The 27,110-nt window shown below is 48.0% G+C and overlaps 2 protein-coding genes across 7 annotated transcripts in view; both read left to right on the top strand.

Moving 5' to 3' along the window:
- The window catches only part of Snip1 (Smad nuclear interacting protein 1), a 7,866-nt gene extending 4,092 nt beyond the window's left edge, over positions 1-3,774 (top strand). Inside the window, exons 3-4 of the mRNA XM_021160231.2 lie at positions 790-1,373; positions 2,390-3,774. Coding sequence (XP_021015890.1) covers positions 790-1,373; positions 2,390-2,654 — 849 coding nt within the window. The 3' untranslated portion in view covers positions 2,655-3,774. The remainder of the gene's footprint in view (positions 1-789; positions 1,374-2,389) is intronic.
- A 9,918-nt stretch (positions 3,775-13,692) lies between these two features.
- The window catches only part of Meaf6 (MYST/Esa1 associated factor 6), a 25,149-nt gene continuing 11,731 nt past the window's right edge, over positions 13,693-27,110 (top strand). For 5 of the 6 annotated variants that reach the window (XR_003836494.1, XM_029476803.1, XM_021160088.1 and 2 more), the window contains exons 1-4: positions 13,693-13,821; positions 14,700-14,815; positions 18,375-18,462; positions 18,598-18,643. Coding sequence is in view for 4 of the 6 variants with exons in the window: in XM_029476803.1 (XP_029332663.1) it covers positions 13,732-13,821; positions 14,700-14,815; positions 18,375-18,462; positions 18,598-18,643 (340 nt within the window). In the remaining 2 variants the exon portion in view is untranslated. The remainder of the gene's footprint in view (positions 13,822-14,699; positions 14,816-18,374; positions 18,463-18,597; positions 18,644-27,110) is intronic. The other variant, XR_002377733.2, reaches the window with a different exon arrangement.

Raw genomic sequence — 27,110 nt, forward strand, 5'->3', positions numbered from 1 at the left:
AGAAATCCGCCTGCCTCTGCCTCCCGAGTGCTGGGATTAAAGGCGTGCGCCACCACGCCCGGCTATGTATTGCTGTTTTCTGCCAGGTTGATTTTCAGTATGTGTGTCCATTTTGTCAGAAGTTTAGGAACTGCTAAGTAGTACCTTCCTGTAGGTTTCTTGAGGCGTTCATGCTTCTTAGGTTTATCCATAGATGTTTGAATCATCTCTGTAATTGCTGGACTGAAGCTTTTGAAATTATTTCAATTTCCTTTTGGCCTATGAGGAAGTTAACTTTTCCCTTTACATATCTTAAATGCGACTGTTCTGTTTTCTACACCTGCTGCCCTGTGAGTTTGCCTGCAGGTGACTGAGAGGTTTGTCTCCTTGTTTTGAGGGATCTGGATGTGGACTTGAGGAAGAGTGTGGGATATGGAGTCTAACTGGCCCTTCAGGGGAAAGAACCACACTGATAGCCTTGTGTGGATAGGAATTTGTTCTGAGTACCAGAATCCAGGTCACAGATGTGTTGTTGTTTGAAACTATTTTGCCTATGTGGGTGTTTTGCCTGCATGCCTGTCTGTACACCACATAGCTGTAGTGCCCGCATTTGCCATAAGAGGGCGTTGGATCCTTTTGGAACTGTAGTTGTAGATGGCTGTGAACAGCTTTGTGGGTGCTGAGAACTAAACATGGGTCATCTGGAACAGCAGTCAGTGCTTTTAATTGCTGAGCCATCTCTCCAGCTCCTGCAGCTTGTTCACAGAGTGGGTGCCATCTTTCCTTTACTGAATCCCATCTGAATTTCAGGAACGTGAGGACCACCCTCGGAGAGGACGAGAGGATCGGCAGCACCGGGAACCATCAGAACAGGAGCACAGGAGAGCTCGGAACAGTGAGCGAGATCGGCACCGGGGCCATTCCCGCCAAGGGAGGAGCTCTGATGAGAGGCCCGTCAGTGGACAGGATCGGGATAGAGACAGCCAGAACCTGCAGGCCCAGGAAGAAGAGAGGGACTTTCATAATGCCAGGCGCCGGGAGCACCGCCAGCAGAATGAAAGTGCTGGCAGTGAGGCTCAGGAGGTGATCCCTCGCCCTGCTGGGAACAGAAACAAAGAGGTGCCCGTTAAAGAGAAACCAAGCTTTGAACTTTCTGGGGCACTTCTTGAGGACACCAATACCTTCCGGGGCGTGGTTATTAAATACAGTGAGCCCCCAGAAGCCCGGATCCCCAAAAAACGGTGGCGCCTCTACCCCTTTAAAAATGATGAGGTACTTCCAGTCATGTACATCCATCGGCAGAGTGCATACCTTCTGGGTAGACATCGACGCATCGCAGACATTCCCATCGATCATCCCTCTTGCTCAAAGCAACATGCAGTCTTCCAGTACCGGTAGGTAGACCAGAGGGAGAACTGGCAAGGGAGATGGGTGAGTGTCTCACTTAATATTCCTAAGGCTGGCTGTCTGTGTGGAAATGCTACTGAGCCCATTATCCCTTGTATCTAATGAGCCGGACTGAAGGAGTACTGTACGTCTTAACAACCTGTGATCTTTGAACATTTGTATGAGGGGCTGAACTTGGTGTCAGAAATCCAGATATTAGTTCTCCCACTGCATGGTGGCACAGGCCTGTAATCCGGGCTCTCGGGAGGCTAAGCAGGATTGGTAGTATATCCTCTAGGTGTAGGTTATATACCATGGCCCCACCTATAAATAGATAGATAGATAGATAGATAGATAGATAGATAGATAGATAGATAGATAGATAGATGAAAGGAAGAAAAAGAAAAGATTCCTGCCATGGTCTTGACCTGTTTCCACCTGCCCCTAGGGCTTTATGAGGATCAAATAGAAATAAAAGCCAGAGTCAGAATGCCAGATATACGCTAGCTGAACCTGCTGCTTGGGAATACATCTTTACCGTTTGGTACTTACCCCGTGAGGAAAGCAGGGCCAGTGGTACCATCCTCCTTCAACAGGTGAGAAACCACGGCTCACCCAGGCCCTGTGCAGTAAGCCATCTTCAGAGCACAACTGTCCACATCTAGTCCTTGGCTCTCAAGTCTTAATTCTGTTTTTCCCTCATTTGGGCTGGTGCTAAAATACATAAAATACAACATTGGAGAAAGTCTATGTGTAACCATAGCAAGAAGCCTTGAGTTCTGCACTGGGGCCTTACGGCCCTCCATTCCCAGCCTCAGCCTCAGCCTACCTTTCTCCTAGGTTATGTAAAGTGCTCTGAATTTCCCCATCAGGGCAGTACTTCCCCGTGACATTCCAGAATTTTCATTTGAATCCTCTTCAAGCCACGACATTGCCATCTAGATCTGTAGCATAGAGCTTTAGAAAAGAAGACAGGTGGTCTCAAGTAGGACACTCACATGCTTCTCTCCTTGGTCTCTCCTAGGCTTGTGGAGTACACCCGTGCTGACGGCACAGTTGGTCGGAGGGTGAAGCCCTACATTATCGACCTTGGCTCAGGCAATGGAACATTCTTGAACAACAAGCGTATTGAGCCACAGAGATACTATGAACTGAAAGAAAAAGACGTACTTAAATTTGGGTTCAGTAGCAGAGAATATGTCTTGCTTCATGAGTCTTCAGACACCTCTGAACTTGACAGGAAGGAAGATGAAGATGACGAAGAGGAAGAAATGGTATCTGACAGCTAGCAGCTGAGAGGCAGCCTCCACTGTTAGAAACCTTCCCTACCGGACGCTGTGCTGGTCACTCCAGCGCCTCTTCTTGCCTTAAGTCTTTTCTCTGTTGCTGCCCAGCCTATGTTGCAGTATGAGAACTGTCACTTCATGTTTTCTTGAACTTGGCACAGCAGCTGCCTGCCTGTGGGCCCTTGTTTTCTGAACAGTCTCACCAATTACAGCGTGTCGAGCCTGGTCAAAGCGTGTGGCTGTGGTGGGCACCTTCAGAACTGCTGCATAGCAGACTGCCCTTGGAAAGGGGATGGTGGCTTCTTCTCTTTGTACAGTTTCCTATTTATATAGCTGTTGAGCTTTGTGGACCAGGAGTTTTGTTTTGGGGACAAATCCTAGAGTAGAGAATCTTAGTCAGCTTTGGTTGTTACCAAAACAGCCTCCAGCCTATACCAAAGCTTTGACCCGATTCAGCTCTTGAGTCATAGAAGTTGATTTTGCACTTCGTTTTGGGGGTGACAGTTTACCATGTGACTTCTCTATTGGCTGTCTTCGATAAACAGACACTGTGCGATGTCTGTGTGACAAGACTGTGTAGGGAGGTCGTGGCTTCTACCAACAGGAGCTGCTGTCATACCGTGCACTGGGCTGTAGATCTGCACCCTGAGGATTCCTGATTTCTTCATGAAGCAGACATCATAGTTTGATATCTGGTCTTTTTCTTTAGCTTTGAATTTTTATTCAAATGTTACCTCTCTTCTCCCTTTGAGAAACACACCACACTGACTTTGTAGGAGGGGCCTTGCTGTGGCCTAGGGACGTGTGTATGTGTCTAAAGGAGGTTGTGTAGCTTCCACACTTCCACTTCATCTTTGACCATGTGTTCATATTTTCCTCCCACGGGTGGAAAGTAAGAGACAGCCTAGTGTCTGAACTTCTCACCTGGGGTCTGTGAGTAGAAAGATACTCCTTACTGACAGTCTGTGTGCTTCAGAGCTATGTGCTGGGTTTCATATGTCAGTGTTTTGTGATATAAATAATACCACATGATAGGCAAAGGCCTGTCTGCATTTGGAGAGCAGGTTTTCATTTATATGTATTTTTGAGATTAAAAAAATAAAATTTGTAAATATAGCCTCATTTTAGAGGGTATTACTTTTCTCACATAAATGTCTTGTTCATAGGTGTGTTTGCTTCTAACGGGATCTTTGTAAACTGTTTTGAGGTAAAAGTAGTGTGTGTGTGTGTAGAGAATTATAGGGAGAGGCCTGAAGTACTGAGGACAGAAATGGCTTATCTCAGCAAGGAGGGCGTGGGGCATGAGCTGTCAGGGAAGGATTTGTGTCAGTGCTCTGCATTTGGTGACCACTCTGTCCCCGGGTAGAGATGATGGCACTCGTCCTGGGCTGCTCTTAACTTCCTCCTGGGCTGGGATTTAGGATGCTGTGGAGTAGACTGTCTTGTTTGTACAGTCAAGGTCTCACTTGTTCTCAGGGCTAGAGGCTGGCTAACGCAGGAAGGTCAGCTCAGGAACGTGTTAGGAAGAGACACAGTCCCTATGGTGTGCAGGGTCAGCTCAGGAATGTGTTAGGAAGAAAAGCACAGTGTATCTTGGATATTTTTCTCAATTCAGACACCATTTTCTGCCCGAGAATCCACAATAACCTGCTACCCTACTTCAGTGCCTTCTTTCCCAGGGATAGTTTGTGGATTTGCTTTCTCAATGAGCACTGTGCAAGGTGACCACTTTACCTACATTTTTTTGTAAAGAGGTTCCAGGAACCAGAAGTGGCGACTCATGCCTATAACCATGAGATTGGAGAGGCTGAATTCTGCAAGAGGATTGGTGCAGATGTTAGGGCGTGTGAAATGTGAGACAGCCTGGTCTACCTAGGAAAACTTTAATCTCAACGGAAATGTCCCAATTGTTCTGATAGCAAACATTTGCCTTAGTGGAGTGCTGGCATCCCAGGTTAAGAGCTTCATGTTAAGTCATGCAAGATGTCTTTTCTTAGAGACTTGTTCATCTTAACTATTTGCAAGGTCTTAACTGTCTTTCTCCACCTGACGTACAGCTGTGTGTGAAACAGCTCTCTGCCGCTGAGCATCCACACCAACTTCTTGTGCTCCCAAGTTCTGCAGATGTGGGCCAAAGAGATGGCTCAGCTAGTAGAGGTGCTTGTCATCAGCCCCAGTGACCTGCATTTGATCCCCCAAAACCCTCATGGTGTAAGGACAAATCAACTCCCACAAGCTGTCCTCAGACCTCCACATCTGGGTGGGCACGCAAGATAAATTGTGTGAAAGTCCTCCCTGGTCCTCTCACCTCCGTTGTTTCCTATTCTGACATCACAGATAGCTCACTGGATGCAAATGCTGATGGCCATCCCAGATACTTGTATTGTGTTTGGGGGCTGTGTGGACAAGAGGAAAATGAGCTGAGATAGTGGTATCTGAAACCGTACTGTAGGGAGATCGGTCTGGAATTCATCTTGTGGTCCAGTCTATACTCAAACTACTGGTTGTCCTGTCTCAGCAAGTTTCTGCCTGTCCCCTAACATCCTCAGGTCTTCACTGTGGTCTTCCAGCATCAATCTGAGCACCCAGAGTAGTTGGCCCTAAAAACCATCATCGTTAACCAGGTCCTGCACTTTATGCCCAAACACCTGGGATCCTATGAATGCCAGCACTGCTTGCTGCTGCACAATGACAGCTACCTGGCCCATACCCAAGGAAGAATACTGACCAACTTGGTCCTGCCGGTTGTCAAGGAGGTTTGAACCCTAGGTGGAGGTGATATTTAGAAAGATTGACCAATAGGGCTACAATGTGATTAGGCAAAGGGATGTGGAAATGGATCAGCAGAGTTTGCTGTTCTGGGTCAGCTATCCTGAGACCACAGAGAACATGTCCCACAACTGCTTCATGTTCACCTAGGAGCAGAGAAAGGACGGCAGACCATAGAGCCAAGCCCTAAGAGACCACAGTTTGGCCAGGAGATTGGCAAGGCTGAAAACAAGTCCTAAACCCACTGCAGACTTCAAGACTAAGCAGTTTGTTTTCCAGTTTGACCTACAGGTGGAGACGCTCCATCCTTCTCCACCCATGTCAAGCACTCCCCACTGTTTATGAACTACTGGTTGCCTTGTTCTCAAACCCCCATCCCACCCTGTCCAGTAGCCTTTTCCTGCCCTTTCTGCATCTTCTCTTACCCCCCGAGCCTCCCCAAATGCTGTCACTCCCAGGTCCACCTCGCAGTACCAGAGATCCCCCCCATCAAATGCAGGAGTCTACCCACCAGCCCCAGATGTGTACCCCCTCTCATCAGCAGGGATTCACTCCCAGGCTCCAGTACACCCTACTTGCTTTTGAAGTCTACTCTCATGCCCCAGGGGTCTTTCTGCCTGCCCCGGGATTCCATCTGCAGCTGCTAGGGATACACTGCCAGTCTGTTGGGGTTCGCCCCTTGCTTCCCAGGGAGTATCCAACTCCATGTCTCCTGGGCTAAGGCCTCCACCTCCATCTGAGGGTCCTGGAAACATTCTCCCCCAGCAGTCCTGACTATATGCCACCTTTTTATTTTTTAATTAATTTATTTTTTGGTTTTTCCAGACAGGGTTTCTCTGTGTAGCCCTGGCTGGCCTCGAACTCAGAAATTCTCCTGCCTCTGCCTCCCAAGTGCTGGGATTAAAGGTGTGCGCCACCACGCCTGGCAATGCCACCTTTTTCTATGGCCGGTCCTTAGAAAGTTTGATTTTGTCCTGAGCCCATTGAACAGCCCCTCCCTTGTGCAAGGGTGATTGAAAATGGCTGATAGTTTAGCAGTAGAGTGCTTGCCTGGCTTACGTGCAGTTTCTAGCACTGAAGACTTGTAGAAGAAAATGGCGGGAAGACAGCTGGGTGTCCTACTCATGTCTTTATTAGTAGTACTCGAGTGGCAGAGGCAGGCCAATTTGTGACTGAGGAGAGCAGTTTGGTCTACACAAGGAGTTTAAAGCTAGCCAGGGCTACAGAGTAAAGACCCTGTCTGAAATAAAAATTTCAAAAAAAATATAGTTTAGAAAGTGAGAGTTAACAGTCGGGCGTGGTGGCGCACGCTTTTAATCCCAGCACTCGGGAGGCAGAGCTTGTGGACGTTGTACATCGTGGTGCGCACTAGGCTCCGCACCACGATGTACAACGTCCACAAGCAGGGGCGTGGTGGCGCACGCTTTTAATCCCAGCACTCGGGAGGCAGAGGCAGGCGGATTTCTGAGTTCGAGGCCAGCCTGGTCTACAGAGTGAGTTCCAGGACAGCCAGGGCTACACAGAGAAACCCTCTCTTGAAAAACCAAAAAAAGCCGGGCGTTGGTGGCGCACGCCTTTAATCCCAGCACTCGGGAGGCAGAGGCAGGCGGATTTCTGAGTTCGAGGCCAGCCTGGTCTACAAAGTGAGTTCCAGGACAGCCAGGGCTACACAGAGAAACCCTGTCTCGAAAAACCAAAAAAAAAAAAAAAAAAAAAACAAAAAAAAAAAAAAAAAAAAAAAAAAAAAAAACAAAAAAAAAAAAAATAGATATAGATAGATAGATATAGATAGATAGATAGTACAATAAGGTAACAGTACAGTGCTTGCTTTACTGCTGTGAACGACACCATCACCAAGGCCACTTTTTTTTAAAAGACATTTATTTATGTAAGTACACTGTCGCTGTCTTCAGACGCACCAGAAGAGGGCATCAAATCTCATTACAGATGGATGTGAGCCACCATGTGGTTGCTGGGATTTGAACTCAGGAACTCCAGAAGAGCAGTCAGTGCTCTTAACCACTGAGCCATCTCTCCGGCTCCAAGGAAACTCTTACAAGGACAGCATTTAATTGGGGCTGTCTTACAGGTTTAGAGATTCAGTCCATTATCATCAAGGTGGGAGGGAGCATGGCAGCATCTAGGCAGGCTTGGTGCAGGAGGAGCTGAGAGTTCTACATCTTCATCCAATGGCTGCTAGTGGAAGACTGATTTCCAGGCAGCTAGGATGAGGGTCTTAGGCCCATGCCCACAGTGACACACCTACTCTAACAAAGACACACCTCCTAATAGTGCCACTCCCTGGGCCAAGCATATAAAAACCATCACATTCCACTCCCTGGCCCCCATAGGCCTGTTCAAACACATGAGTCTATGGAGGCCATATCTAGGCATAGCGTAATAAAAAAGTACATTTAGTCCAACTTACAAAAGACCTCATAGCAGTCTCAACAGTGTTAAAAGTTCAAAGTTTAGAGTCTCTTCTGAAATTCATTCAATCACTTAACTGTAATCCCCAAAGCAAGACAGGAAACCAGCTGGACAAACTCCAAACTCTGCATCTCCATGATGTAAAAGATCTGATGTCAAAGCAGTCTTCAGATCTCCAACTCCTTTTTCATCTTTGTTGATTGCAACAAACTGCTTTCTCCTGGACTGGTTCCACTCTCTGTTAGCAGCTTTCCTCAGTAGATAATCCACGGCTCTGGCATCTTGAACATCTTGGGGTCTCCAAGGCAACTTCAATATTACAGCTTCTTGTTTCAATGTCTGGGATCCACCCATGATCATCTGGACTCCTCCAAAGGGCTGGCGTCACTTCTCCAGCTCTGTCCTCTGTAGCACTCTAAGCTGAGGTTGATGTCACTGCCTTTGCTGTTCTTGGTGATCATCCCATGGTACTGGCATATCCAATACGCTGGGGTCTTCCACTGCTACTAGGCTTCACCAATAGCCTTTTTCATAGGCTCTCTTCATGGTGCCAAGTCTCAAATCCTTTGCATGACCCATTCGGTCCTAGGCTATCAACTGCAATTGAGGCTTCACCTTCACTAATGGCCTACCATGGTTTCTCACAGTGCCAAGGCTCAGTTGTTCTTGATGACCTCTTCATGTGTCTACAAAACCAGTACCACCTGGGTGACTCTTAAAAATTACCCAGTACAGCTACAGCATGAGGTGGCTATCTCTGGAACATAGTTTCTTTGTGCTCTCAGAAAACACTTCCCAGAAGATTTCACCTCACCGATGCTGATCGCTTCTTAATCACCACTAACCAGTATCAATTGTCCCAGTAACACTTTTTATTCTGGACTCTAAAGCCAGAGCCATGTGGCCAAAGCTGCCAAGTTCTGCTGAGGCTGAACATGGCCCCCTTGTTCTAGTACATTATCACCAGCTTTCTGTTTTCCAACTCCTTCACTACACTGGTTATAGACACTTTAGCTGTCCTGGAACTTGCTCTGTAGACTGACTTTGAACTCAGAGATCTGCATGCCTGGCTCCTAAACACTGGGATTAAAGGTGTTGTCCACCAATCTTGGATTCCAATTTTCTTCACCTAGAACTTGCTCTGTTCTAGGCTGGCTGGTCTTGAACTCAGATATTTGCTTGTCTTTACCTCCTGGGATTAAGGCTTGTACTCTGGTGCCTGGATCTAAATTTTGCTGGATGAATCTTGCCCCAAGGGCACTACTCCCTTGAATTCAATTTAATATCCTTCAACACAGAATTCAGTTCTATTTCACTTCCTAGTGCCCCTTTAATACTCAAACCACATATTTTATGTTTTTCCTTTCTAAGCTTGCTAGGCTTATCGAAAATGCTCTTCATGAGAAAAAAAAATCTACTTTATTTTATTTATGTGAGTACACTGTAGTTGTCTTCAGACACACCAGAAGGGGGCAGCAGATCTTATTACAGATGGCTGTGAGCCACCATGTGGTTGCTGGGAATTGAACCCAGGACCTTTGGAAGAGCAATCAGTGCTCTTAACCGCTGAGCCATCTCTCCCTCTTCATGAGGCTTAGCCAGAGAGCAAAGTCTCTGCTGGGCTTTTATGAGACTTCCTTTGTCAATGCGACTAATCTGAATCTCTTCACCTCAGCCTCAGGCAGACTCTTCAGACAAGGGCAAAAAGTAGCTACATTCTTTTTTTTTTTTTTTTTTTTTGGTTTTTCGAGACAGGGTTTNTCTGTCCTGGAACTCACTTTGTAGACCTGGCTGGCCTCGAACTCAGAAATCCACCTGCCTCTGCTGGGATTAAAGGCATGCGCCACCATGCCCGGCTGCCACATTCTTAAATACCACAAAAAGCAGGCTCTAGGCCCCATATTGAAATTCTCCACTGAAACCTCTTGGACCAGGTCCAAATAATTCAAATCACTCTCAGTAACAAAGTCTTCCATATTCCTACTAGGATGGCCCATTAAGCCCCATTTAAAGCATTCCACTGCTTTCCCAATCCCAAGTCCCCAAATCCACATTCTTCCAAATAAAAGCATGGTCAGGCCTATCACAGCAATACCCCACTCCCAGTAACAACTTCTGTCTTAGTTCGGGTTTTACTGCTATGAACAGACACCATGACCAAGGCAAGTCTTATAAAAACAACATTTAATTGGGGCTGGCTTACAGGTTCAGAGGTTCAGTCCATAATCATCAAGGTGGGAGCATGGCTGCATCTACACAGGCATGGTGCAGGCAGAGCTGAGAGTTCTACATCTTCATCTGAAGGCTGCTAGTGGAAGACTGATTTCCAGGCAGCGAGGATGAGGGTCTTAAGTCCATGCTCACAGTGACACACCTATTCCAACAAGGCCACACCTCCTAATAGTGCCATTCTCTGGGTCAAACGTATAGAAACCATCACAAGCACTTTCTAAGAAAATAAAATTCGAAGTGCTTTAAACATGTACTCCTTATACCACAACTCCCTATGCCCAGCTAAGCAGGATTTGACTTTTGCAAATGAGAGAGCTGAGGCACAAACCAGTGGAAGTCACACAACACGTATGTGTGTGTTTTATCCCCAGGTGTATCTGTATATCCTGTGTAAGCCTGGTACCTGTGAGACCAGACTACGATGCTGGACACACTGGTTAGAGACACTTCGTGAACCAGCATGTGGGTGGCTGGCAATTTAATGCAGTTCCTCTGTAAGAAGCACAAGCATTTTTAACTGATGAACCCTCTTTCCGTGTTCTTTTTAATTAAAAAGGTTAATTTTGGGTGTTTGGGTGTTTTGCCTGCATATCTGTCTGCATCTCATGTATCCCTGGCACCCTGGGAGGCTAGAGAGGGAGTCGGGTCCCCTGCCCTGTAGTGACACAAAATTGTGAGTCACTGTGTGGGTCCTGAGAATTGAACCTGAGTCCCCTGGAAGAGCAGCCAGTTCTCTTTAACTTCTAACCTACCTCTCAAAGGCGCCATCTGTGGTTTTCAGTTTTCTGCCCTGCTGCTGAGAATCAAACTGTAAAAACTTAAAACCTCGGGCTCAGCAGTTCAGAACACTGACTTCTTCCAGAGGTCCTAAGTTCAATTCCCAGCAACCACAAGGTGGCTCACAACCATCTTAATGGGATCCGATGCCCTCATCTGGTGTGTCTGAAGACAGTGTATATACATACATAAAATCAACAAATAAATCTTGAAAAAAAAATTCAAAACCTCTAACTCAGTCCCAGAGGAGCATGTGTACAGACATATATGTAGGCAAAACACCCATACACATGAAAGTTAATAAATATTTAAAATAAGGAAAACTGCCAAGGAGGTCAGGTGCGACGGATTGGCAGGTAAAGCACTCACTGTGAATGAAGCCGGAGGCGTGTAATCGACAGAACCCAGCTGGTAGAAGGAACCAATTGACCCCTGCAAATTGGCCAGTCCTTCACACCTGTGCCCGGGCGTGCTAAGCACTGAACGCAAGTAAGTGTTAGAAAGTACAACCCAGGAAAAGGAGGAAGAGAAGCATGTATAGAGAGGTGTCCACTGAATTCAGCAATGCACAAAAAGAAACAAGATGGCCAAGAAATTTATTCCTGACATTCAAAGCCGCTACATCTGAAAGTCAATCCACGTTCTCCACCATGTTATATTAAAGAGGGGCTGGAGCAATGGCTACGCTGGCAGGAGACACAGGTTGCATTCCCAGCCCCGACATGCTGGCCGACAACTGTGACTCCAGCTCTCTCTCTGGCTTCCACTGGTACCATGGTACAGACACTTGCAGACAAAACAGAAAAGAAAAAGTCTGAAGAAAGGATATATATATATATATTTAAAAAGCTAAGGATGGCTGGGCATGGTAGTGCACGCCTTTAATCCCAGCACTTGGGAGGCAGAGGCAGGTGGATTTCTGAGGTCAAGGCCAGCCTGGTCTACAAAGTGAGTTCCAGGACAGCCAGGGCTANACAGAGAAACCCTGTCTCGAAAAAAAAAAAAAAAAAAAAAAAAAAGCTAAGGATGCTGAGCCACAAAGGCGACATGTTTACCATGACCACCACCCTAAGACTTAGGGGCCATTTCAGATGGCCAGAGCCAGGGGTCGGGGAGGAATGAGGTGAGCAGTGCCTTCTCCACATGGACAGGGCTGCTGTATTCAGGAGCCCAGCAGCTGTAGCTGCTTACAAAAGACTGGCCTAAGATCAAGCCAGTCATCTTTGCAGCATGTAGGAGAGAGAGGTGCCCAAGCCTCTATCCCTAGCTAAGAAGCTATCAACAGTGGGTGACTCCTGTGGGAGAAGAGTCAGCTTTAAGGTGTGGGCCCTGGTAGGTTGATCATATTCCAATGGATGATCTCACACCTCTAAGTATATGGGCACCTCAAATTGGGACTCGGTCATTAAAACGGGGCAGGGGGAAAAGCTGGAGAGAGGATGAATCAGAGCTCTCCCCCAGGACCCTGATTCAATCTCCAGCACCCACATGGCAGCTCACAGCTGTTCCTCCAGTCCCAGGAGGATCTGATGTCTTCTGGTCTTCTTGGGAATTGCATGCATATGGTACACAGACATACATGCAGGCAAAACACTCACATACATAAAAAGAAAATTTCCAAGGTCTGATTGTTATTTTTTTGAGCCTAGGCTAGCCTCAAATTCTCTGTGTAGTTGAGGCTCGTCTTGGTTTTTTTCCCCCTCAAAACAGCTGTCCTTTCTGTCTTCGAGCCCCCTGAGTGCTGAGAATAAAGACATGTACCACCATGCCTGGCCCTGGGAGCTTCTTCTGTGGGCCAGGCTGGCAGGAAAGGAAGAGATAGATGCCAGACTCAAATTCAGGGATTTGTGCAAGCATAGGCTTAGGCAGATATTTTACCAACTGAGTTTCATCTACAGCCTTGACTTTCCTTTTTGGGGGGTGGTGGTGGTGGTCTTATATAGTCTTACTGGCCCAAATACTATGCAGTACCTTGACCTTCCTGCTTCTTTTATCTCGGCCTCTCGGGTGCTAGAATTATAGGCATGTACTACTGGAGAGGAACATGAGATTAGTGGAGAGGTTTGTGAGAGAGAACATTAGGAAAGAGGAGTTGCAGAAAATTGAGATTTTTCTCATACCTGTTGAACATCTAGGGCATAGAAACTCAAGGACATCCACCCATGGGGCAAAGAACGCCGCCTAAACTACGGAGCACTGAGAATGCAGAGGTGGGCTCAGGGTGTACCTGTAGAGTGCTTGCTTCGTCTGTCCTGAGTTCCATCCCCAGCACCTATTAACAGCGGGCATGCTCAATACATGGAATCCCAGCAGTGGGAAGGCAGAGGCAGGACGATAAACTCACGGTCTGTTTCTGTTCAATACCAGCCCGGACACAGTTCTGGATCTGAAGATAAAAGCTAATTCTTTCATAATCCTTCCCCTCCCGCAAACCACGTACAACCGGAGATCTGCTTGCCTGTGCTAAACCCAGGAAGATGTTGGTTTGGGGATCTTCTCTGCAACCCGGAACGGTGGGCGGAACCTTGCTCAGGTTTTCCACCTGCAGTTGGGTGGTGTGGCAAGGATCTCGTCTGCGGGGAGACATATGGAATATTCAACAAGCCTATGCTGCAGCTGGGTTCTCGATGTAGTGAATGTCTGTGGGTGTCTGTTAAGCTCAGAGGCCCACAGTGGAGCAGCAAGGTCTGTCCCACATGTACAAGCGCCACTCCGCGCCAGCTTTCGCGCGCTGAGCCGGCCAGCTTCCCCGGAAGCCGCGCGCGCAGGCGCGGTGTGGGGTGGTTCGCGCCCCCTGGCGGCCAGCGGCGACAGTGTGCAGGGTCCGCCTACTGGTCGCGCGCCGCCGCCTCCGCCGCCGCTTGAGCCCAACATGGCGATGCACAACAAGACGGCGCCGCCGCAGATCCCAGACACCCGGCGGGAGCTGGCCGAGCTGGTTAAGCGGAAGCAGGAGCTGGCGGTGAGTGGCCGAGGCCTGGACGCCGTCCCCGCTTGGCCTCGCAGGCAGCTCCGGAGGCGAGGACGGCGGGCAGCCAGGGTCTGGGCGCTCTGGGCGGCCGGGCGCGGCGCGGTTCCCTGCGGCGGCGCGGTTCCCGGCCTGCGCTCAGTGGGGCGGGGCGGGGCGGTGAGGGCGCGGGAAGGGCGAGAGGCAGGAGGCGGGGACGACGCTCAGGTCGGGTTAGCGGGTGGGAAGGAAGCGGCTAGACCCCGGCCTGGAGAAGATGCACGATGGATTCCATGGGCGGCGCGTTTCAATGGCCGGGGAATGTGGTGTATTTGAGGATGCCAAGGAACGGGGCTGGCGGCAGACACAGGACGCAGCCTAGGGAATTTGGATTGGTGACGCGCACCAGGAGCCGCCGGCACCCTGCTGACTGCCCTCCAGGCTCCCGCCTTTTACAGCGAGCATCCGGGAGGCAAAGCTCACCTGAAGCTGCCCTTCCAGGTTTCCATAGCAACCGGCATCCACTGCGGGCGGCCCTTCCAGAGCTAGCAGGGAGGAAGCAGTTGATGTAGAAGAGATGCTTTTGAAAAGCTGTTCACCCTTCCTGCTGCTGGTAGCAACACATTTAGTGAGTGAGAATGGAGACAGCTCACGATCTGTCTCATCCCTGCTCATGACAGCTAGGTTTTGCCTCTGAAGTAGATGCAAAATCTTGCATATGTGTGCATTTTCTGAGGATAGACTATACATTTCATTTTATTTATAAAGGGGTCCATCGCCCCTACACTTCCACAGAAATGGTTCATTGTGGGTAAGCTTGACATTACAAGTCTATGACAGGATTTCAGTTTGCTTAATGCTTGTTTTTCCCTGTCCCTGTCTTCATCACCTAGGAAACACTTGCAAACTTGGAGAGACAGATCTATGCTTTTGAAGGAAGCTACCTGGAAGACACTCAGATGTATGGCAATATTATCCGTGGCTGGGATCGGTATTTGACCAATCAAAAGTGAGTGTCAGAATCTAGTAGTATTAGCTGGGCAGTGGTGGTGCACGCCTTTCATCCCAGCACTTGGGAGGCAGAGGCAGGTGGATTTCTGAGTTCGAGGTCAGCCTGGTCTACAGAGTAAGTTTCAGGACAGCCAGGGCTATACAGAGAAACCCTTGTCTGGAAGAAAAAAAAAAAATCTAATAGTATCTCTCCATTTTATCCTCTACTACTATTTTAGCTGCAGGATTTTTGTTTTGTTTAAAAACATGGTCTTACAATGTAGCCCTGGTTGGCCTGGAACTCACTAAGTAGAGCAGGCTGGCCTCGGATTCACAGGTCACATAGCTCTTTCTCCCTCTGACTTCTGACTGATAGATTTAAAGGTATGGACTGTCATGTCCAGCTTGGGACATTTGCTTTTGGCATTTACTCTACAAGGAGATGGTAGAGCCGTAGTGTGGAAGGAGGTCTATGCTTGAACTTGAACTCTGACTGTCTCACGGAGAAACCTTGGGAAAGCCAGTATTTGTGATGAAAGAAAATAGGGCCCATGGTGCAGGGGTGTGTGGGTGTAAATGAAGAACAGCATGTGACTGAACTGTCTTCCACATTTTCATCAGCCACGCTGTGCAGTTACGATCTTTGTTCCACCTCCAAGCTCATTGTACCACTGTCGGCTCAGTAATGCGATTGTATAAAAATGCCTACGCTTGGGAGGATTTTTCAAATCTGTCGAAAAACTGAGATGAGAATGTGCATGACCAGTTAGTGTTTTTCCCATGTATTCATGAGTTGCTAACTCACTGTGGGTGCATGCTCTCTCCGACGTATGAAAACATCTCTTCGTGCTTAAGAACCTTTTGTTTGTAAATAATTTACAGATTGGGATAGAAAGCTGCACAAACAATAGACATGGCTTGTGTGCTCTTATGTAGTTTTCTCTGACGGTTATGTTTTACGTAACTATAGAACATCATCAAAATCAGAAAACCAAGATTGGCTGTGTGTGTGTGTGTGTGTGTATGGCATTTTATCGTATGTGTATAACTACAGGATGTGAAACCAGGCCCAGGAGACATTGCTCGGTGAGTAAAGGCGCTTGGTGTACAAGCCTGATGACCGGAGCTCAGTTCCCAGAACCTGTGTTAAAAGGCACAACTGGCAACAGGAGAGATGGCTCAGCAGTTAAGAGCACACACGGCTCTGGCAGAGGACAGGAGTTTGACTCCCAGCACCCCTGTTAGGTGCCTATAGCCCCAGGGGATTAGAACTTTCAGGACACGCCCCCTCCCCCCCCCCCATTTAACACACATGTGTAAATGCACATTTGGAATTTTAGCATATGTGGTAGGATTTGGGGACAGGAGAATCGCTCACTTGGGAAGTTTGCAGGCCAGCCTGAACTATGCAGTGCCGTCCGAATAACCAGATCGCCTCTGTCTCAACAAGGTAGAAAGCAAGGGCCACTGGTGGAAAGCTGCCCTCTGATGAGTGTGTGTATAAAGATGCAGACCCATTCCGCCATCACAGGATCTCCTCCCTGCTCCTCCTCTGTGGTTACATTTCTCTTTGCCCGTGCTTTCTCTCCCTGCTTTCTCTCCCTGCTAACCATTGAAGAGTTAGACGCTTACACCACAAATCTTTGCCTCTAAATATATTATCCTGAGAAGCTGCATGTAACTCAGATGCTTATAGCTTAAACATTAACACGGATTCCTTCAGATTCCCTTGGTTGGCCCCACAATGCTTTGCTACTCTTTTTTCATCCTGGATCCAGTGGCTTTCGGCAGTTATGTCTTGTTAATATTTTGTTGTTGTTTGTTTGTTTGTTTGGAGACAGGGTTTCTCTGTGTAGACCAGGCTGGCTTCTGACTCACAGAGATCCACATGGCTCTGCCTCCTGAGTGCTGGGACTGCAGGTGGATGCCCTGGTGGCCTGCAGGCTCCTGCTTTTAGGGCTTTGTTCTTTGACCATTGCTGCAGGGGCTACAGATCAGGGCACTGAGCATGCTGGGCAAGTGCTCTGCCGCTGAGCTGAACCCCCAGTCTGAGTCTCAGGTTGTGACCCTCTGGTTCTGTACCTCTGTCTTATTGGGTGACACGATGTTGGGTGGTCCTATGATAGCTCTGCTGTAAAAGTTCATTTCATTTCTTTTTTTTTTTTTTTTAAGAATTATTTATTTTATGTATGCGAGTACACTGTAGCTGTCTTCAGACACACCAGAAGAAGGCATCAGACTCCATTACAGATGGTTGTGAGCCACCATGTGGTTGCTGGGATTTGAACTCAGGACCTTCACAAGAGCAGTCGGTGCTCTTAACCGCTGAGCCATCTCTCCGGCCCAGGTTCATTTCTTCATATTGGCTAGACAGTTTAGTGAGTACAGGTGCCTGTGCACAAGCCTGACCACCAGAGCTCTACTCTGCCTCCTCTGTGCTGGGATTAAAGGCACGCACCTCCCCACACAGCTGTACTCACTTAAACAGTTTTATTTATTTTATGTATATAGGTATTGTGCCTGTGTGTGTGTCTGTGTACCACGTGTGGCCTAGTGTCCTTGGAGGCCAGAGGATAACATCTGATCCCTTGGGACTGGAGTTACAGACAATTGTAAGCCTCCATGTAGGTGCTGAGAACCAAACCTGGGTCCTCTGCAAGAGCAGCCAGTGCTTTTAACTGCTGAGCCATCTCTCCAGCCCCCATTTTATTTTATTTTTTCATAGTCCTATTTTGATTGAAAATTTTTCTTGCTTGTCAGAGTGGCACACATTTTAATCCTGGCACTCGGGAGATAGAGGCTGATATACTTCTATATGAGTTTAAGGTCTGGTCTGCATATATAATTCTAGGCCAGCCTCAAGACTACATAGTGAGATCCTGTCTCAAAACAACAACAACAACGAAAAAAGTCATTTATCATACGTGTATGTATAATGTGTATTGGGGTATGTGTGTGCCACCGGGTGACTCAGAGGACAGCTTTGTGGATTGGTCCTTTCTTTCACCTTTACCTGGGCTGAGGGTTGAATTGGGATTGTCCAACTCATTACCCTCTTGTCAGCCCCTGCACTAGTCCCTTTTGACAGTAAGCATTATCGTAAATGCACACTAACACAGTGGGGAGCAGGACTGGGTTGGGCAGGCCAGGCTACCATTTACATGATAGTGCTGCTTGGTGTCCTCATGCCAGGCAAGACATAGCTGTGTCCCTGGGGCTCCCACACACAATCAAAGAAATACACTTGACAGTGCTTACAAAGCATCTAAAACCATCTCACCTCCTAGAGTGGGAGGCATCACCGTTTGTAGGCATTTGACATAAAGTTACGGGCATCAGAGGCATTCCTGCGTTTGAACGTGGTTAGAAGAAGAATGGCCAGATGGCTCAGCAGGTAAAGGTGCTTTTGATGAAGCTGGACCACCCGAGTTCATTTGCTGGAGGTAGCAGGAGAGAACTCACTCCACAAGTGTCCTATAGCGCACACTTGTCCTCCCTCCACATCAGACACAAACACAGTGATAACCTATAAGATACAAAAATCTATAACAACAACAACAAAATTGTTCTGTTTTTAGGAACTCCAATAGCAAAAACGACCGGAGGAACCGGAAGTTCAAGGAGGCCGAGCGGCTCTTCAGCAAGTCCTCAGTCACGTCGGCTGCTGTAAGTGGCAGTGGTGGAGGGTGTGTCTGGCTGTGGCCCTCTATTGAGGGGAGTGGACTTCCCCTTCCTCTCTGTGTGGGTTGGTGTCTTGGGGACTATGGTCTCTTGTCTGGTAACCAGTGACTTCTCTTTTAGGCAGTAAGTGCCTTGGCAGGGGTTCAGGACCAGCTCATCGAAAAGAGTGAGTCTGCTTTTACCTTGTTTGTCAGTTTATCCTGAAGCAGCCAGGGGCCCTGAGTGAACTCTGGTTTACCCAGCCAGGTCCCTGAGGACTATGGCTTCTATGTTTCTCTTGCATCTAGAAGTTGGGGGACTTTTGGACATCCTCATGCCTGTTGCTGTTGTTGTTATTGTTTTGGAGGTGGGGGTCTTGCTGTCTGTCTGTCTGGCTATGTAGCACATGCTTGCCTTGGCTTCACCCTTGCTGGGATTTGAAGGTGAGGACCATGTACTGCCTTCCTGCTGCTCCCATCCAGGGAAGTGTGGCTGCAGAGAATGAAAGACCCTAAGCTCTGAAACTGCTAGAGCCGGCCAGAGGTTCCTAGGAATTTTGTTTGAGGTAGTCCCTTCTCATGTATGCCGACCTGGAACCCACTGATAGCCGAGGCTGGCCTTGGCCTCCTAATCCCCTTACCACTGCTGTCTGAGTGCTAGGATCATAGGCACGTGTCGTCTTCCGCTAGGAGAATGTTTCCAATAATCACTCATTTTGATCAGAAAGATGGCTCGGCGGTTAAGAGTGCTTCCTGACCTCCCGGAGGACCAGGGTTAACACATCCTAGCACCCATGTGGTGGTTCACAACAGCCTATAACTCCAGGCTCAGGGGATTGGTTGCCCTGTTCTGGCTTCTGAGGACACCTCGTGGCAGGCACACAAACATAAATAATAAAAAAAAATCCATAGGGCTAGATGTGGCACCTTAAAACCCAGCACTTAGGGAAGTAGAGGCAGGCTGGTCTCTTCAGTTTAAGGCCAGCCAGGGCTACAATGTGAGACCCTGTCTTAGTTACTTTTCTATTGCTGTGTTAAGACATTGAATCCACCGGTGGCTGTGGTGCACACCTTTAATCCCAGCACTTGGGAGGCAGAGGCAGGCGGATTTCTGAGTTCGAGGCCAGCCTGGTCTACAAAGTGAGTTCCAGGACAGCCANAAAAAAAAAAAAAAGACATTGAATGTAAGCAACTTCTAGAAGAACGAGTTTATTAGGGTTTACAGTTTCAGAAGGTTAGAGTCATGGTGGGGAGCATGGCGGGAGGCAGGCAGTCATGGAGCTAGAGCTGTTGCTGAGAGCTCACATCTTAAGACGGAATCACAGGTGGCGGGGGTTGGGGGGAGGAAAAGAGGGTCAGAGAGACAAAGATATCGACCCTGGAGATTAGAGGTAGAGAATTGGGAATGGCTTCCATACCCTCCAAACCCGACCCTAGTGACCCAGCTCCTCCAACAAGGCCACACCTCCTAATCCTTCCCAAGCAGTTCCACCAACTGAGGACCAAATGTTCACATTTGAACCTATGAAGGCCATTCTCACCCAAACCACCACAGGCCCTGTCTCCAAACAGAGTAACAGCAACTCATTTAGTAGGAGATTTCAGATACAGCTGATAAATCCCCAGTGCTCAACTTGAGGAAGTCTAAGGCTGTGCCTCTGTACTCTTAGGCATGGAAGGGAGAGTAGATACGGTTTATCCACACAGATCGTTTCTGTGTGGGAGCCGTGTCTATTAAAATAAAAAAAAGAGCCACTGCGTGTCTGCTGCTGCGCATTTGCAGTGTGCTCCTGTGTTGAGGTAAGGGCCGGGCTTTGGCAGGGATCTGAGGACAGGGGGTTTTGGTGGCTTGGACCTGAGTCCCTCGGTGGCATCATCAGTATCTGTCGATTTCTGTCCCAGCTCTTAGTCCTGCCTGTGCCAGAGTCATTCTCACGGAGTCAGATCCCAGCTGTTGTTCAGGTGGGATTGTCCTGTGTCCTTGAGAAGTTTTCTGTTCAGCTCCGTGCTGTGGTGCTCCGGGTTTTCCCTTTTCTGGAACCTTTCTTGATGTCTCTTGCCACCTCTATGATTGATTACCTCATCAGACACTATAAATCTTTTTAAAAAAAAAATTTTTTTTTTTGTTTTGTTTTTTTTTTGATTTTTCGAGACAGGGTTTCTCTGTGCAGCCCTGGCTGTCCTGGAACTCACTCTCTAGACCAGGCTGGCCTCGAACTCAGAAATTCGCCTGCCTCTGCCTCCCAAGTGCTGGGATTAAAGGCGTGTGCCACCACCACCCGGCAAAAATTCTTTTTTTTTTTTTAATTTGAGATAGGTTCTTACTTTGTAGTCCAGGCTGGCCTTGAACTTAGACAGTAAAGATTTTCTAAGGTTTATATTGTCTGGCCACTCTTAGGCATCTCCGCCGAGCGCGGAGCCACCTGCCTAGACTGCGTGGTTGGTGTTGCCTGGGTTTTGGTATGGACCAGGTTATTTTGACTGAATAGTCATACTTTGAAACATGTCTCTGCTGTTTTGTGTTTATTTTTATGTTTGTGTGCATTTTCTGGGTGTATGCATATGTATCCAATGTCCAATGCCTGCAAAGTCCAGCAGAGTGCCTCGGACCTCCTGGAACTGAAGTTACTAAGGATTGCTGAGCCACCACTGCTGCTGCTGGGAACCAAACCCTGGTCCTCTGGAGGAGCAGCCAGTGCCCTTCACCACTGAGCCACCTTTGTCCCTTTGTCCCTCTGTTTTGCAAGAGGGTGTTGGCGGATGCTTCTCATCACTGCTGACAGTTAACCTCCTTCAGGATTGGTTTTCCTTCCACACCAAGTTGGGTTTTATTTGAGTCACCATCTCACTGGGTAACGATGGTTGGCTTGGAGCTCAGAGACCTCACCCGCCTCCACCAATGCCTCCACCAACGCCTCCACCTCCGCAATGCTGCAGGTGCTGGGAGGGCAGGCATGAGCCAACACACCTGGCTGTGGCTTTGCGTTTACATAGCTGCTATGATACCGGGGCCTAAACCTAGATTTGTGCATGTGCTAGCCCAGCGCTCTACCTCTGAGCCACTCACAGGAACATGGTGAGAGATTATTCATGGGAGCGTGGGCAACTTACCAGTGGCTTCTCCATTGAAGAAAATGTCCCTTAGTGCCTTATAGGTCAGGGAGGCCTGGGGACTTGTGAGTCGGTCAGATCCACAAGGAAGTGGTGACAGACCTACTGTTGCTCCTGTAATCATAGCTGCCAAGACTGAGTTCAAGGCCATGTCATGCCCAGAAGGCAGGGAGGGTTTTTTGTCCCTCTGCCCCTTTCTCCTGTAAGAACATCCTTCCTGCCCCGGCTCTCTGTCCTCTGGAGAGGGTGATACAGATGTCCCAGTCAGGGCTGAGCACTGGTGGTCACTGCTGCCCAGCACTGTGAACGGTTGTGAGTCACCATTGGCTAAAGCTGCCAGTCAGTGGGCATAAATTCAAACCTAGAAGGCAGTTTCCCAGGTTCCTTAGCAAATCCACAGCAATGGCTTCACCTCAAGGGCCTGTGACCTCCCCCAGCACAGGCTCTCTCTCAACCAGGGTCACAGGAGCTCCTATGAGTGGGCTCCACATTCAGCCAGTGAATGGTCATGCCAGTTGTGTGCTGGTCGTGCCTAGCATGTTAGTGGTGTGCAGAGCTGAGTGAGACTGCAGATGGCCTCTTCCCAGCTGCCAGCAGAGTACCTTACGGTAGCGGGAGGTAACCAAAGCCAGGAAGCTTCCAGCTCACTTGTTATGACCAAAACCCACGGGCTTTCAGTGGGATTGTTTGTTTGTTTGTTATTTTTGTTTTTCAAGACAGGGTTTCTCTGTGTAGCCCTGGCTGTCCTGGAACTCACTCTGTAGACCAGGCTGGCCTCAAACTCAGAAATCCACTGCTTCTGCCTCCCAAGTGCTGGAATTAAAGGCATGCGCCACCACTGTGCAGCTGTTTTTAAATTTTCATTAATATCATTTTATTTTTGAGACAGGGTCATGCTATGTAACATAGTCCAGGCTGTTCTTGCACTCAGGGTGATTCTCTTGTTTCAGCCCCACAAATACTGGGGACTGCAGGTGAACTACCTTGTTCCTCTGAAATTTTAATTTTCTTTCCTTTTTTTTTTCTTTTTTTTAAGAAAAGGCCTTTCTATGTAGCTCTGGATAGCTAGAACTCTGTAAGTAGACCAGGTTATCCTCAGACTCATAGGGGTGCCTCCTTCCTTTGCTTCCCAAGTGCTGGGGTCGAAAGTGTGTGTCACCATGCCTGGCTGATCCTGAAGTATTTTTTTCCCCCACTAAGTAGAATTTAGTAAAAGTTGTGTATCAGATTCTGTGTATCTGGGTTCCCTTTGATTTTTTTTTTCTCTTTTTGTTTTTTGTTTGTTTGTTTTAAGACAGGGTTTCTTTTGTAACCCTGGCTGTCCTGGAACTCACTCTGTAGACGAGGCTGGCCTTGAACTCACAAAGATCTGCCTGCCTCTGCCTCCTGAGCACAGGGATCCAAAGGTGTGCGCCGCCACCACCACCCAGCTCCTCTTTCAGTTTTTAACATTAGTTTCTCGATTGATTGTCGTATGTAGCCACACTCGTGTGACATGGTACATGTGGGGCAGTTTGTGGGAGTTGGTCTCTCCTTTCACGGTGGGGCCCAGGGATGAACTCAGGTCACCAGGCTTCGCCTCAGGAGCCTCTGCCTGTAAGAGCCATCAGGAGGGCCCTCTGCTTGGACATCTACAAAGCGGATGCGAGACTCAGGGGTCCCTGGGAGCCATGATTGTGTCCCACGAGGAGCTGTGCGCTTGGGCCTCACTCCTCTGTGGTTGATGCTTGTGGGCTCCAGGAATGAAGAGGCAGAAGTTCGCTACCTGTCTTCTTTAATTTTTGAGGATTTCTGAGTTTTCTACTTTGAGTATTTTATTTTCAAACCACTCGCAAAAAATTTCCTCTCCACATGCGTTATTTCTCCTTCCTTTGGCTTCATGTTTGCCCAGTGAGAAAGATGGTAGATTTGCGAGACCCTTAGAGAGGAATTTCATGGAAGTTGTGAAGTGTCAGACATTTTAGTGAAATGAATCAGGTGAAAGAGAAAGCAGACAGGCAGATTTTCTCCTCGCAGTCTTGGCAGGGCATGCAGGGGCTGCTGCGTGTTCTGAGGTGTCCAGCAGAGCGACTCTGCTCCCGTGCTCCGTGTGGTTTGTCCTCCATCCCTCTGGGAGACCAGCCTACCATCAGACACTGCCTTTAGTCACCCTTCCTTTTCTTTACTGTGTAGACTTCCTGGACTTTGCTCTAAAGAAAAGTTGCTTATTTTTCTGTCAGTGAGAAACAAGCTCTCTCATCGTCTTCAGTGCAGCTCTGTCAGGGGACTGGTTGACTCGAAGTTGGGCAGCCCTTGAGTTTCCATGAGCTAAGAAAGAAAATTCTCGTTTTGTATTTTTTTTTAAGATTTATTTATTATATGTATATAAGTATACTGTCACTATCTTCAGACACTCCTGAAGAGGGTGTCAGATCCCATTACAGATGGTTGTGAGCCACCATGTGGTTGCTGGGAATTGAACTCAGGACCTCTGGAAGAGCAGTCAGTGCTCTTAACCAATGAGCCATCTCTCCGCCCCCCTTGTTTTGTATTTTAATAGCTTCTAGTCCTCACTGTTCCTCGTCTGTCAGATGTGTCACGAATAGTCTAGTAATTCTGCAGCACAAGGTGGCTCGGGCTGGGACTGGTTCTGTGGCAGAGCATTTGCCTAGCATGTGTGAGACCTAGAGTTTGACCCCTGGCACTGTGTGCTAACAGCTAAGACCAAGTTCTTAGGAGAGCCCGCCTCCCTTTTAACTTTTTCTTTCTTTTGAGCATTTTGAGACAGGGTCTCAGCCCAGGCTGGCCTCAGATTCACTGTGTAACCAAGAAAGGCCTTGAACTTGCTTCTTATCCTCCTGAATGCTAGCCTGGCTCACGTGGTGCTGGGGATTGAACCCAGGGCTTTGAGCACAGTGGGTGAGCAGTTTACTGAGCTACATCCCCAGCCAGCTCTCATGGCTCTTGATGGCCCTATTAGTCTTCTGGGAGGAGAGTTGCTGCCTTGGATATCGCTTTATCAGAGAGGAGACCTAGGTGAGTTCTCTCTTTGTGGGCTTTGAGTAGTTGGCCATGGAGTGAGCCTATAGAGCGTGACCGCTGTCTGTCTGTCTGTCTGTCTGTCATTCCCGCAGCAGAGACTGCAGATGGATAGATGGGAGATGCTTTTGCTTCCTGGTCTTTTCAGAATTGGAGTTGAGGCAGGTTGCCTTTCTCTCCTCTCTCAGATTCCAGGCTTCCAGTGCCTCATGACTCAGTCTTTCCCTCTCCTCTCACTCTGCCGCGGTCCAAGGCTGTGGTCTCCTGCTCTGCTCTGCTCTCCTCTCCTCTCCTGGCAGTGTTCCCAGCTTTGACTTTAGAAAAGATCTTTAACATCAATATTTAATACATGCTGTCTATTAGCAACGGGATCTATTAATACAATTGAAACCACACTGTAGCCAAAGCAGGCCTTGAACTTGTAAACCTCCTGCCTCTGAGAACCTGGGATTTCAGGCCTAACTAGGCCCTTGTGTTATACACTCTGGTCCAGTTTAAGGAAAGAGCTTTGACTCATCCATGTGTGAGGCCACACTGTGTGTATTACGTGTGGGCCTGGACTGCGCTCTGTTGGTTGGAGTCAGTCCCCCCCACCTATGTCTGCATCATGGATATTGTTCTGTGGTAAGCAGCCACAGCGTTGGGTCCAGGAATCCAGGCGTGGCTTGTCCCCTTCACTGCCCCAATTTCAGTTCTCTTGCAAATGATATTTTGAGTAAGGGTTCCTCTTCTCCCATCTCCTCACCAGCATTTGTTGTCCATTACTTTTTAGAGACAGGGTCTCACTGTGTAGCCCTGGCTGTCCTGGACTCAGAGACATCACCTGATTTTGCCCCTGGTATTAAAGGCTTGTTCCACAGGATAACTGTCTTGTTTGCTTGGGATTGACCATTTATGTTGGAGTGAGGTGAAATCTCTTTGCATTTCTTTGATAGCAAGGAAACTGACTGTTTCAAGTATGTTTCAGCAGGCCATTTGTATTCCCCCCCCCCCAAGGTTTCTCTGCATAACTCTGGCTATCCTTACTAGACTAGATAGACCAGGCTGGCCTCGAGCTCATAGAGATCTGACTGCCTCTGTTCCCCTATTCCCTGCTAATTTGTATTTCTTCTTTAGACAACTGCCCATTACTGTTCACTAGACCGCCCCCCCCCCTTTTTTGATCATATAACTTGGGTTTTTGGTGTATAATTTTTGCATTTTGAAAAATTGTGTGTGTGTGTGTGTATAGTTGTGTGCACATGTGGAAACTGGAAGAGCACAGTAGGGGTGCCCCTAGCCTATTCCTTCGAGGCAGAGTCTTTCCTTGAACCCCAGGCTTGTCTTTTCCCTGCTTGGCCGGGATCTGTAAACCCCACTGACCTGTCTGCATCTGCAGAGTTGGGGGTGTAGGGTGTGCAGGAGGTCTGAGCTCTCCTCATGCTTGCACAGCAGGTGCCCTGACCACTGAGTCATTTCCTTCAGCCCCCAGTTGCAGAGCAAAACACCCAGGCTATGAATTCATGTGTCGTGGGCAGATGGCAAAGATTTGTCCCCTCGCTGTAGCCTCCTCCACCCTGGGCTCTGCTCGGCTGTGTAGAAGCTTCTTGAGTTCCCACAATCCCACTTGTCAAGTGGAGTTACTTCCTGTGCTGTTGGAGTCCTCTATGGGAAACAGGAAATACTTGTCTTTGCCTGGATCTTTAGTGTGTGTGTATGGATTATATATCTATTTCTATATCTATATAGATATACGCACATATACATATATGCATATACACACATAAATTTTGTGTATAATGTGGGGTGGGGGTGAGGTACAGATGGGGGGGTGTCTGTGTCTGTGTGAATATGTTGCCCCCTGGAGGCCAGAAGAAGGTATTGGCTTCTGGAGCTGGAGTTAGGGGCCGTGGCAGAGCCCCTGACATGGGTGCTTGGGAACTGAACAGTTGATAATGGTCGTGTGTTAGTACTGTATTCTTCATGTCCATTTACTTCGTTCTTCGGCATTGTAAAGGTTTCCCTTTTATTTTACTTTATTTCATTCTGAGATGAGGGTTTCACTGTGTGTTTAGGCTGGCCTGGCCCCCTACATAGATCAGGCTAGCATTGAACTCAGAGAGATCTGGCTGCCCTACTTTCTGACTGCTGGGACTAAAGGTGTGTCACCACTACCTGCCGAGTGTCCTAAAGTTGAGTTGCAGACATCTTTTAGATCCTGGATAGTTTTTTTTTTTTTTTAAAGATGTATTATTTATTTTATGTATGAGCATGCTGCAGTTATCTTCAGACACTCCAGAAGAGGGCATCAGACCCCATTACAGATGGTTGTGAGCCACCATGTGGATGCTGGGAATTGTACTTAGGACCTTTGGAAGAGCAGTCAGTGCTCTTAACCTGCTGAGCCATCTCTCCAGCCCTGATAGGTTTATTTTTAAGTATTCTATTTCATTTTATTCCAAGTAAATAGAATTTCCCTCTAGCTTCTTCTTAGGTGAATTATTACTGCATGCTCTCTTTTCTTTCTCTCTCTCTCTCTCTTTTCTT

Source organism: Mus caroli, chromosome 4, assembly GCF_900094665.2.
Source record: "Mus caroli chromosome 4, CAROLI_EIJ_v1.1, whole genome shotgun sequence".
Lineage (NCBI taxonomy): Eukaryota > Metazoa > Chordata > Mammalia > Rodentia > Muridae > Mus > Mus caroli.